The sequence below is a fragment of the Salmo salar genome, chromosome 22, assembly GCF_965601325.2.
Source record: "Salmo salar chromosome 22, fSalSal1, whole genome shotgun sequence".
NCBI classification, from domain to species: Eukaryota; Metazoa; Chordata; class Actinopteri; order Salmoniformes; family Salmonidae; genus Salmo; species Salmo salar.
In genome coordinates this window covers 32994384-33007782 of record NC_138312.1, presented here as the reverse complement: position 1 = coordinate 33007782, position 13399 = coordinate 32994384, and the positions used below count along the sequence as shown (strand labels likewise).

The following is a 13399-nucleotide window of genomic DNA, read 5'->3' as shown; positions in this document are numbered from 1 at the left end:
GGATCTCATATCGGTGCCTAATGGCAGTCAGGCTACCTCTGGCGAGCACATGGAGGGCTGTGCGGCCCCCCAAAGAAATGCCATCCCACACCATGACTGACCCACCGCCAAACCGGTCATGCTGGAGGATGTTGCAGGCAGCAGAACGTTCTCCACGGCGTCACCAGACTGTCACGTCTGTCACGTGCTCAGTGTGAACCTGCTTTCATCTGTGAAGAGCAGAGGGCTCCAGTGGCGAATTTGCCAATCTTGGTGTTCTCTGGCAAATGCCAAACATCCTGCACGGTGTTGGGCTGTAAGCACAACCCCCACCTGTGGATGTCGGGCCCTCATACCACCCTCATGGAGTCTGTTTCTGACCGTTTGAGCAGACACATGCACATTTGTGGCCTGCTGGAGGTCATTTTGCAGGGCTCTGGCAGTGCTCCTCCTGCTCCTCCTTGCACAAAGGCAGAGGTAGCGGTCCTGCTGCTGGGTTGTTGCCCTCCTACGGCCTCCTCCACGTCTCCTGATGTACTGGCCTGTCTCCTGGTAGCGCCTCCATGCTCTGGACACTACGCTGACAGACACAGAAAACCTTCTTGCCACAGCTCGCATTGATGTGCCATCCTGGATGAGCTGCACTACCTGAGCCACTTGTGTGGGTTGTAGACTCCGTCTCATGCTACCACTAGAGTGAAAGCACCGCCAGCATTCAAAAGTGACCAAAACATCAGCCAGGAAGCATAGGAACTGAGAAGTGGTCTGTGGTTACCACCTGCAGAACCACTCCTTTATTGGGGGTGTCTTGCTAATTGCCTATAATTTCCACCTGTTGTCTATTCCATTTGCACAACAGCATGTGAAATTTATTGTCACTCAGTGTTGCTTCCTAAGTGGACAGTTTGATTTCACAGAAGTGTGATTGACTTGGAGTTACATTGTGTTGTTTAAGTGTTCCCTTTATTTTTTTGAGCAGTATATATTGTATGCTTCAATGCGCCTTGACATAAAGTCTACAAGTGTCTGGAACTCTTGGATGGATGCGACACCATTCTTCCACGAGAAATTCCATAATTTGGGGTTTTGTTGATAGTGGTGGAAATTGCTGTCTCGGGCGCCTCTTCAGTATCTCCCATAAGTGTTTAATTGGGTTGAGATCTGGTGACTGGTGCGCGTGCCAACACACTTTAAACCCCCTATGCTCCTTTGAGATCCATCTTTCAAAGTCAATGAGATTTGTTGTTCTAGGCATGGTAATCAAAATAATGGGCAACTGGGCATTTTTATACATGACCCTAAGAATGATGGGATATTAATCGCTTAATTAACTCAGGAACCACACCTGTGTGAAAGCATTCTTTCAATATGCTTTGTATCCCTCATTTACTCAAGTGTTTTCTTTATTTTGGAAGTTACCTGTAGCTCAGTACTTGAATAATCTATTTTATACAGTCCTTTTTTTGCTCATCTTTATCAATGGTTTCAATCATTGTGGACCCCACTGTATACAGTGTATAGCATCATATCTACCTAATTATTACCCTGACCCTCTGCCAAGACAGCTGGCTTCAGGATCCAGCCTATGCCCAACAGAATAATATCTAGATAAGAAACCAGGTTACCACCATTTTCCTCTGCACATGTTCCTCATTCCATCAAACATCTGTGATTCATAATAAGCCATTTATTTGTGCCCAGGCAATTACTGACAGTTGACAACATTTTATAACTGAACAATGATTATATTTTTCACTCGGATGTCTCTCTGCATTCAATGTTCTTTTTGGAATTACTCCTTTACTACATGTATTGCTCTATGCTGGTGCGTTATAATATCATATGCTCTTATGGCTAATGGTGGCCTTAACCTACCCCAAAAGAAAACATAAAAACTTTAAGGCAATTTTACCTCTATTATTAAACTTCATCTTGAAATGTTAAGATTAGAGACCAAAACGTTTAATACAGTATTAGAAAAAATCTGTTGCCTTTTTCTGTCAGTTCTCACATACATCTTCTCTTTCTGTCCTTCTGATTTCCAGATGCTGCGATTTCCCCTCAAAACGATTAAACCCCTCATTTATTTTGGGCTTATTGCAATTAACCTTTAGCCCTCTTGTCTGCCTCCATGCATGCACAGTATTAAACACCCATCATTTCATCTTAACGACTATTGGCCATCTAGCCATCAAGTAGTAAAAGGAAGTTTCACTGTTAAGGACATCTGTTTTGTTATTGTTCATGAAAGCTGCTCACCTGAGCTGGATCAAAGCCTGAGACGATAAGGCCAGAGAAAGGAGATAATGATCTTCTCTTCTTTCTTCTCTGCTCCCTTTTTCTCTCTTTCTCTGTGTGCAGCTGAACCCATGTTTGGAGGCAGGTCGTGGTGACATTTTATCAGTTGCGGATGGTGACGTTTGCGCACGTTGCGCACAGAGTGGTGGTCCCTGTGTGATTGACTTAACGGGTTGCCAATAAGAACGAGGTGACTGTGTGATTGGATCCACATCAAACATGGAATTTCCTGGAGACAGTCATCCTGCTACTGAGAAAGATGTACTCCACTTTGAGTCAGTTAGGCTACAGGAGCAAGCAAGGCAGCAGTATGGGTCTTCAACAGATGCTGACAGGATGTCACACAGATAGAAGTTGGAACAGATACCAGGTCTTGAGCTCGTTTAGATGTAAATTACTGTTTTGATAATGATCAGTATTTGTCCATGCAACTGTCATTTCTTCCTTACAGCTTAGACTTGAACTACAGCCATAAAAGTGCTTTGTCACTCTGGGGCTGCATATGAAACATATTCTTTTTAGCCACAAAACTTTGAAAGCAGGCATTGCACGCATTAGAGTTCACTCTGTACATGGAATATCCCTGGCTACGAAACAAACAAGTGATGGAAGTTAATTCAGTTAAACTATAATTTGCTTCGTAAAGACTAATATGAATTTCAGAATTAAATATAGCATGTCTTGATTTCAAACCCAACAAATAGCTATGAGCAGATATTGTATTGACATGTAAATAGAAGAAAAGCTCTGGCCAAAACGAGATTAGTCACGGGCAACTAAGTAATTGCCGTGACTTGACTTTAGAATGAATCTGAGGACTGTTATTTATCTAATCAACTAACTATGTTTAATTGTTACCAGATTAAATTAATCATGTATCATTTAACTCATTAGGATCTGCGGCACCACGACAGCGGTTCTTTAAAGAGTTACCATCTCCCGAATTAAACTCTAAAAGGTCTTTACCTATCACATCTATAAACAGTCAACTTATTAATCATAACCTTGTATCATATCATCATTATGATCAGTTGTAACCTTGCATCTGATAAAACCTGAGCCTTACTTATGATTCAGTACAACACAAATTGGTTTAATATTTATGTACTAGCTAATTAATGGTAACACAGGATAAAAATACACACTTACTACAATAAAAACATGTCCCTAGCGGACTGATAACATTATGGCTGCTTGTTACAAAAGTGATGGAGAGAGAGAGAGGTACAGAGACACTTAACGTTGGTACATTTAGAAACTACTCTCTCTTACAGTAATCACATACTTTGCTCATGAACTGCCGCCTGCTTGGAGTAAGAAATCATGAATGTATTTACGTGAAATGCCTTTGTTTCCCGGATCTCTCTCGGTAGACAGGGCCACCTTGGAAAGGAAGTTGTGCCTTTTCCCCGGCACGCTTGTAAGGCTCTGATTATCCAAAAGGGTTCCAACAAGTCTTCTACTGTTGTTCTTCTCTGTAGTTGTCAGGTGCCTTGTGTAGTCCTGAACAGAACTACAGAGTTTATTTTCCTTCCATTAGCTCTTTCAGATTCTTTAAAGATAGGCTAGCCAGCCATGTCGATGGTTCCCAGTGGGGTGATGAGAGTAGTGTAATATGATGGTTTGAGCAGAGTAGTAGAATGGTCCCACTAAAATTCACTTTCGAAGATACTTTACTTAGGATGGCTAATCAGCCATACCAGTGATTGTCCGGGAGGTGAGTTTATCGTCTGTACCTCGTGTTGAGATTCAAAGTTCAGACCACTTTAAACGTACAGCTGCAGGTCAACGCTTTTCTGGTATGTTATGTTAATTTCTTAACCCAACATTTTATATAGTTTGTTCGAAAGTGGCTGTTTCGTCAAGCTGACACGCTCTCTGACCTCACTCAGAGGCGTGACTTGTCACTTGTACAAAGTTATGTAAAACAATTCTCTTATATTTTCTCATCACATCCCTCTCAACAAAAACGCTTTCATTTAAAAAAATATATGTTTTAACATGCACAACGCATAGTATGGAAACTTTGTACATGTAGTGGGTATATGTTCTAGGTTGCAGTATTTCCTTTATAATGTTAGGTTCTAAATAAACAGAGTAAAAAAACTAACGGACGCTTAATCAAGCTCAAACTAAGTTTATTCGCCCACTGGGTCATATAGCTGCATAAGACAAAGAAAATATTCACACAAGCACTGATATTTAACCCTTGCTCCTTTGCTGAGCCCCTCCTTATACCTCTGAACAGCCAATACACCTCTGTTGCTATCCAGAATATTAGTGATATGTTCTTCCTCACTTCATCTAACCTGACCTCTGCCCAAATTCCTTACTCCTCCCCAGCTTACGGCTGTCATGGTGACTTGTACCAGACTGTGTCTCTTCTCCTCCCATTGGATCCCTGATGGCTAACAATAACATATCCTGACATAATGTAAATGTTATACGTTACCCTCTCCCTCAGTGAAATGAAAAAGTATATTTCATGATTTCAAAAGTTAAGAAATCAGAACCCATCAATAACATCTATAATGACATTACAAAAAAAAAAAAATGACAGTGTTCTATAGATCGCCTCTGACCACTCCCCACATTCTAGGTAAGAAATATTGTTCCAGTAGTTGCTTTTGAACGTGTTCGAGTTTCAGCTGGAAAAAATATCTTGAAACAAAGTACATTTCTTTGATGAATATTGGAGAGGCAGACCAGAATCTTCTTGATTTACAACAGGACGTGAGTGGTTAATCCCCACCAGTTCCCTTCTTCCCCCTCTGCAGGTGAGAGGGGGTCTGAGTAAAGTTATTTATTGCAAACCTGATCTGACCTATTTGGATTCTCGTGAACGGTCATGACATAATGAACCCATGAATTGTGTGTATTCACCTTGGCTTTCTGAATGCTGCTCTAACTGGGTGGTGTAATATACTGAAGTCTGTTTTCATTCCTCCAAATATATTCAAATATTACATGCCATCAGATCACAGTGACATTCCAATAAAACTTGGGTTCTTTGACCTTCATTCAGTGGTCTCACTCAAGACTCTTCAAGGTGGAAACCTGTCTTAGCCACGTCAGAAACAGTCCTCAGAATAATAGTCTGATTCAGCCACTTGTCTTGTAGGCCTAATCTGAGTTAAAAAATATATATATTTTGTAATTAATATTTATACCTTGGAATCCAAAACACAATGTTAGCCCTCTTCGTTCTTGCTTTGTAAAGTCCTGCTGATAAGCAAGTAAACGGGTACAATTTATCAGTGTTCTGCCACTGAATATCCCACCTTGGTGAATCTGGTGAATCTAATTTACTGTACAGTACATGTGCAAACAGAACAGTACTGCTGAGTCAGGGTTCGGGGAAAGAAGGAGGCGTGAAATGGAGGCCTAATGTGGACCATGCAGCAGGATCATGCAGGGGCACACACATGCATGCACACGCACACACTTCAATTCAATTTACTCTGACCATCGGACTTGCTGGAATGTTTGGTGCTGCAAGAATGGCCTAAGCAGCTGCAGCCAGGGTCCAGTGCTTTCAGAAGCTGAATATCTGTCCACAATGTTTTACGATGGGAGGACTCTAATGTCTGGTCTTGTCTTATGGTGATTTATGAGTGGTTTTAGATACTGGTTTACAGTACAAGATGTGAAAGTGATCAGAATAAGAATATCTTGAGCAGATTCCAGAGGATCTATCCATTAGGGCTAGGAATAGCCAAGGACCTCACGATACGATATTATCACGGTCCTCACAATTCTATATTTATTGCGATTCCATTATCCAAACATATTGCTCACCTTATGTCTGCTACAGAGGGATGAGAGCCATGAGAAAACTTATCAGTCATGGAAATAAAAGTGCTGAAAACAAATTGGGTACCTATTTAAAAATAATATCCCGACATGTAACTGTATCAATTTTGTCCCCCGTCACTACTATCATTATGATCTGCTTTAGTCAGATCACAAGAGATGAGTGGAGGTTAGCTGTGCTCTAGCTGAGAGAACACAATGTCCTGCAGAACATGGCTATAACAGGCATAGCAGAGGAAAGGAATCTCATGTTGAAATCACTTAACTACACTGGCGGGTGTAATGCAATTCTGTCCTGGTGCGTGTGTTCTCTGTGTGATCTGGACTACTTTGGCCCTAAGTTGTATTGACAGGACACGTATGCTATGAGGAGTTTAATATGCACAGGAATGAAACACTGTCCTTTCAGTTAAATCTGGAACCAGGTATGAGGTCTGAGCAGAAATATTTTGTGCTTTTTGTTTCTCTCAGATCCATTGTTTCGCCATAACAACCCTGAAATTGCGATTCCATACTCTTGGTTTTACATTCTCTGGAGTTTGTTCTCAGTTATGTTATTGTATTTTTTACCCCCCCCCCCCCCCCCACATTTTATGTTTTTGTTCTGCTGAACTGAACACATCTGTTTTGGCCCTCTACTTGAATCCCTTCTGCAAACTTTATCCATTAGCTTTGTCTGCCTAAATCGGCCAGTGTTTTGATGAGTTTATTTCACCAGCAGGAACTTGTGATTTGATTTTTGTTATCATTTGACAGACTCTGCGTAGGCTGATAAGAGGCCTTTTTATGGAGTTCTCCCTCGTCAGTTGAAATATCATATTAGTAAAACCCTGAGTGTCTTTGTCTTTTCCTATTCAAAACAAAAACCTCCTCCCATGACACACTATCCTTCCCCTTCACTGCAACTGGATATTGGGCTGTTTTCAACAATGTACACAGAGAGGGCCCCTATATTCGAACTCCCACCAGGACCTTACATTAACATGGTCTCTATTCCAGAGCGCATGTCTCTAGTTATGATATACAGTGCATTCAGAAAGTATTCAGACCCATTGACCTTTTCCACATTTTGTTATGTTTCAGCCTTATTCTAAAATGTATTAAATCGTTTTTTCCCCCTCATCAATCTACACACAATACCCCATAATGGCAAAGCAAAAACAGGTTTTTAGAAATGTTTGCAAATGTATTAAAAATGTAAAACTGATATCAAATTTACATAAGTATTCAGACCCTTTACTCAGTGCTTTGTTGAAGCACCTTTGGCAGCGATTACAGCCTTGGGTCTTCTTGGGTATGACGCTACAAGCTTGGCACACCTGTATTTGGGGAGTTTCTACCATTCCTCTCTGCAGATCCTTTCAAGCTCTGTCAGGTTGGATGGGAGCGTCGCTTCAGAGCTATTTTCTGATCTCTCCAGAGATGTTCAATCGGGCTCAAGTCCGGGCTCTGGAGTGGCTTCCGTCTGGCTACTCTACCATAAAGGCCTGATTGGTGGAGTGCTGCAGAGATGGTTGTCCGTCTGGAAGGTTCTCCCATCTGCACAGAGGAACTCTGGAGCTCTGTCAGAGTGACCATCGGGTTCTTGGTCCCCTCCCTGACCAAGGCCCTTCTGCCCTGATTGCTCAGTTTGGCCGGGTGGCCAGCTCTAGGCCAGCTCTTCTTTCATCTAAGAATGATGGAGGCCACTGTGTTCTTGGGGACTTTCAATGCTGCAGACATTTTTTGGTACCCTTCCCCAGATCTGTGCCTCGACACAATCCTGTCTCGGAGCTCTACAGACAATTCCTTTGACCTCAAGGCTTGGTTTTGTTCTGACATGCACTGTGAACTGTGGGACCTTATATAGACAGGTGTGTGCTTTTCCAAATAATTTCCAATCGATTGAATTTACGATAGGTGGACTCCAATCAAGTTTTAGAAACATCTCAAGGATGATCAATGGAAACAGGATGCACCTGAGCTCAATTTTGAGTCTCATAGCAAAGGGTCTGAATACTTATGTAAATATGCTATTTCTGTTTTTTATTTTTAATACATTTGCAAAAATGTCTAAAAACCTGTTTTCGCTTTGTCATTATGGGTTATTGTGTGTATATTGACAAAGACATTTTTTAAATGTAATTTATTTTAGAATAAGGCTACTTTCTGAATTCACTGTAACAAGAAAATACTTAGGAGAGAGTTTGTATGATAGGTGCGTTGATTTATCTGACTTAAACCACACTTGTTTCTCGATGTGTTTGGATGTGGGTTTTTCTTTGAGTGTTAAATGGAATCGAAATGCAGGTCTCCCGCTTTGCAAAGTTCAGAAACAGGATATGTCTGCCTGGGTGTGAGACTGTGTATATGCATGTCTGTACTCTCTGTGCCTGTCCTGGTTTCTCACCCCTCCTTCTCCTCTGTCTTGCAGGGAAGCAGCATAACAGTGAGTTCTCCCGCCTTATCGCCCAGGTCCGCTGTCGCCTGGAGACTGCAAGGAAGAGGGAGATAAAGCAGGAAGTAATGGATGAGGGAGGAGAGGAGGACCAGGGAGTGGGCTCCAGCTCTGCAGGTACCACCGTAACCCTTATTAGCATGCCGAGGGAATGAAACAGGAGGGTTAACACTGTCACCACAGGAGATCTTACAGCCCCCAGCCTTCTCAGCAGAGCTCAGTCAATAAGCTTTAATCTATCTTCTTTATTAGGAGGTAGCTTATTCGAACCTCTATGACCCCAGCCAGCCCTCTTATATTGGCTCTGATCCGTGTTCTGTCATAGTGATGTCTCAATGTGGGCATTAGTCATACCCCTTTAAAGATTCATGATAAAATGATAAAATGGCACTGACGGCAGATGTTTTACATGGCCATAATCAATTGTGCTATTTTGTTTGTTTTTTAACGTTGTTTGTAACTTCTGTTTTAACTTATTTTGTACATACTGTTGCTGCTACCGTCTCTTATGACCGAAAATAACTTCTGGATATCAGAACTGGGATTACTCACCATGGACTGGAAGAAGCTTTTTCCTTTAATGACTCCGACGAGAAAGATATACTGCTCTCCCGGGAACAGGCCCAGATCCATGTAATTTGTGTGAAGAAAAGACGGAGGAAAAGAGGACGCAGATCAGGCTGCCTTTTTAGAATCCGTAGGCAAGCGAGTAAACTCCCATTGCAACCAATTCTACTTGCTAACATGCAATCATTGGAAAATAAAATGGATGACCGACGATTATCCTACCAATGGGACAATTAGAACTGTAATATCCTATGTTTCACCGAGCTGTGGCTGAACGACGACACGGACAATATAGAGCTATAACAGCTGGTGCGTGATGTCTAATATTAAAGAAGTTTTGAGGTATTGCTCGCCTGAGGTAGAGTACCTTATGATAAGCTGTGGACCACACTATCTACCAAGAGAGTTCTCATCTATATTATTTGTAGCCGTCTATTTACCACCATAGACCGATGCTGGCACTAAGAGCATACTCAACCAACTCTATAAGGCCATAAGCAAACAAGAAAATGCTCACCCAGAAGCGAAGCTCCTAGTGGCCAGGGACTTTAATGCAGGCAAACGTAAATCAGTTTTACCAGATTTTTACCAGCATGTCACATTTGCAACCAGAGGGAAAAAAACACTTGACCACCTTTACTCCACACACAGAGATGCATACAAAGTTCTCCACCGCCCTCCATTTGGCAAATCTGACCATAATTCTGTCCTCCCGATTCCTGCTTACAAGCAAAAACTAAAGCAGAAGTACCAGTGACTCGCTCAAAACGGTAGTGGTCAGATGACGCGGATGCTACACTACAGAACTGTTTTGCTAGCACAGACTGTAATATGTTCCGGGATTCATCCAATGGCATTGAGAAGTATACCACCTCAGTCATCGGCTTCATAAATAAGTGCATCGACGACGTCATCCCCACAGTGGCCGTACATCCCAACCATGAGCCATGGATTACATCAAGCTAAAGGCTAGAGCTCTGCATCGAGCTAAAAGCTAGAGCTGCCGCTTTCAAGGAGCGGGACACTAATCCGGACGTCTATAAGAAATCCCGCTATGCCCTCAGACAAACCATCAAACAAGCAAAGCGTCAATACAGGATTAAGATTGAATCCTACTACACTGGCTCTGACGCTCGTCCGATTTTGCAGGGCTTGAAAACTATTACGGACTACAAAGAAAAACCCAGACGCGAGCCGCCCAGTGACGCGAGCCTACAAAACAGCTAAATGCCTTTTATGCTCGCTTCGAGGCAAGCAAAAATGAAGCATGCACGAGAGCACCAGCTGTTCTGGATGACTTTCTGATAACTCTCGGTAGCCGATGTGAGAAAGACCTTTAAACAGGTCAACATTCACAAGGTCGTGGGGCCAGATGGATTACCAGGACGTAATCCTGGCATGCGTGGACCAACTGGCAAGTGTCTTCACTGACATTTTAAACCTCTCCCTTTAAGTCTTTAATACCCTCTCAATCAGAAAGATTTCTGGCTCCCAGGTGTCTTTTATACAGGTAACGAGCTGAGATTAGGAGCACACTCTTAAAGGGAGTGCTCCTAATCTCAGCTTGTTACCTGTATAAAAGACACCTGTCCACAGAAGCAATCAATCAATCAGATTCCAAACTCTCCACCATGGCCAAGACCAAAGAGCTCTCCAAGGATGTCAGGGACAAGATTGTAGACCTACACAAGGCTGGAATGGGCTACAAGACCATCGCCAAGCAGCTTGGTGAGAAGGTGACAACAGTTGGTGCGATTATTCACAAATGGAAGAAACACAAAAGAACTGTCAATCTCCCTCGGCCTGGGGCTCCATGCAAGTTCTCACCTCGTGGAGTTGCAATGATCATGAGAACGGTGAGGAATCAGCCCAGAACTACACGGGAGGATCTTGTCAATGATCTCAAGGCAGCTGGGACCATAGTCACCAAGAAAATAATTGGTAACACACTACGCTGTGAAGGACTGAAATCCTGCAGCGCCCGCAAGGTCCCCCTGCTCAAGAAAGCACATATACATGCCCGTCTGAAGTTTGCCAATGAACATCTGAATGATTCAGAAGACAACTGGGTGAAAGTGTTGTGGTCAGATGAGACCAAAATGGAGCTCTTTGGCATCAACTCAACTCGCCATGTTTGGAGGAAGAGAAATGCTGCCTATGACCCCAAGAATACCATCCCCACCGTCAAACATGGAGGTGGAAACATTATGCTTTGGGGGTGTTTTTCTGCTAAGGGGACAGGACAACTTCGCCGCATCAAAGGGACGATGGACGGGGCCATGTACCATCAAATCTTGGGTGAGAACCTCCTTCCCTCAGCCAGGGTATTGAAAATGGGTCGTGGATGGGTATTCCAGCATGACAATGGCCCAAAACACACAGACAAGGCATCAAAGGAGTGACTCAAGAAGAAGCACATTAAGGTCCTGGAGTGGCCTAGCCAGTCTCCAGACCTTAATCCCATATAAAATCTGTGGAGGGAGCTGAAGGTTCGAGTTGCCAAACGTCAGCCTCGAAACCTTAATGACTTGGAGAAGATCTGCAAAGAGGAGTGGGACAAAATCCCTCCTGAGATGTGTGCAAACCTGGTGGCCAACTACAAGAAACGTCTGACCTCTGTGATTGCCAACAAGGGTTTTGCCACCAAGTACTAAGTCACGTTTTGCAGAGGGGTCAAATACATATTTCCCTTATTAAAATGCAAATCAATTTATAAAAATGTTGACATGCGTTTTTCTGGATTTTTTTGTTGTTCTGTCTCTCACTGTTCAAATAAACCTACCATTAAACTTATATACTGATAATTACTTTGTCAGTGGGCAAACGTACAAAATCAGCAGGGGATGAAATACTTTTTTCCCTCACTGTAGATACTTTGTACCTGTTTCCTCTAGCATCTTCACAAGGTCCTTTGCTGTTGTTCTGGGATTGATTTGCACTTTTCGCACCAAAGTACGTTCATCTCTAGGATAAAGAACGCGTCTCCTTCCTGAGCGGTATGACGACTGTGTGGTCCCATGGTGTTTATACTTGCGTACTATTGTTTGTACAGATGAATGTGGCACCTTCAGGCGTTTGGAAATTGCTCACAAGGATGAACCAGACTTGTGGAGGTCTACAGTTTTTTTTGTGGTCTTGGCTGATTTCTTTTGATTTTCCCATGATGTTAAGCAAAGAGGCACTGAGTTTGAAGGTAGGCTTTTAAAAACATCCACAGGTACACCTCCAATTGCCTCAAATGATGTCAATTAGCCTATCAGAAGCTTCTAAAGCCATGACGTCATTTTCTTGAATTTTCCAAGCTGGTCAAAGGCACAGTCAACTTAGTGTATGTAAACTTCTGACCCACTGGAATTGTGATTCAGTGAATTATAAGTGAAATAATCTGTCTGTAAACAATTGTTGGAAAAATGACTTGTGTCATGCTCAAAGTAGATGTTCTAACCGACTTGCCAAAACTATAGTTTGTTAACAAGATATTTGTGGAGTGGTTGAAAAACTAGTTTTAATGACTCCAACCTAAGTGTATGTAAACTTCGGACTTTAACTGTATATAATAGGCGGTGTCAGAGGAAAGCTCATAAATTGTCAGACACTCCAGTCACCCAAGTCTCTGCTCCTGCACGGCAAGCGGTACCGGAGCGCCAAGTCTAGGACCAAAAGGCTTCTACCCTCAAGCCATAAGACTGCTGAACAATTAATCAAATGGCCACCGGACTATTACATTGACCCCCCCCCCCCCCCCCAGCATTTGTTTTATACACTGTTGCTACTAGCTGTTTATCATCTATGCATAGTGACTTCACCCTTACCTACATGTACAAATGACCTCTAACCTGTACCCCCGCACCCTGACTCGGTACCGGTACCCCCTGTATATGTCCTCATTATTGTTATGTTATTGTGTTCGTTTTTTAAATTATTTTTTACTTTAGTTTATTTGGTAAATATTTTCTTAACTCTTCGTGAACTGTACTGTTGGTTAAGGGCTTGTAAGTAAGTATTTCGCTGTAAAGTCTACACTTGTTTTATTCGGCGCATGTGACAACGTTTGATTTGATTTGACACCACCATACTCATGCCATCTTTCTCATGTGGTGTTGGGAGTTACAGCCCCAGACTACAATTCATTATGAAAGACAATACACACTCTTAACTCTGCATGTGTTGTTCGTCTTTGCACGTAAGCAAAAAAATAAACAAATGCATTGCATAACATTTGGAAACATATTTCCACATGATTTATTATGTATATTATTTTTTGCTGCCATGCAACACACCCGCAAGCTCTATTGGGATTCATGC

General features: G+C 42.4%; 1 protein-coding gene across 5 annotated transcripts in view; it reads left to right on the top strand.

The window, feature by feature from the left end:
• Nucleotides 1-13399, top strand: part of LOC106583181 (E3 ubiquitin-protein ligase RAD18) — a 99752-nt gene that overhangs the window by 42946 nt on the left and 43407 nt on the right. For all 5 annotated transcript variants that reach the window (XR_001323457.3, XR_006761306.2, XR_014382173.1 and 2 more), the window contains one exon: nt 8504-8644. Coding sequence is in view for 2 of the 5 variants with exons in the window: in XM_014167080.3 (XP_014022555.1) it covers nt 8504-8644 (141 nt within the window). In the remaining 3 variants the exon portion in view is untranslated. The remainder of the gene's footprint in view (nt 1-8503; nt 8645-13399) is intronic.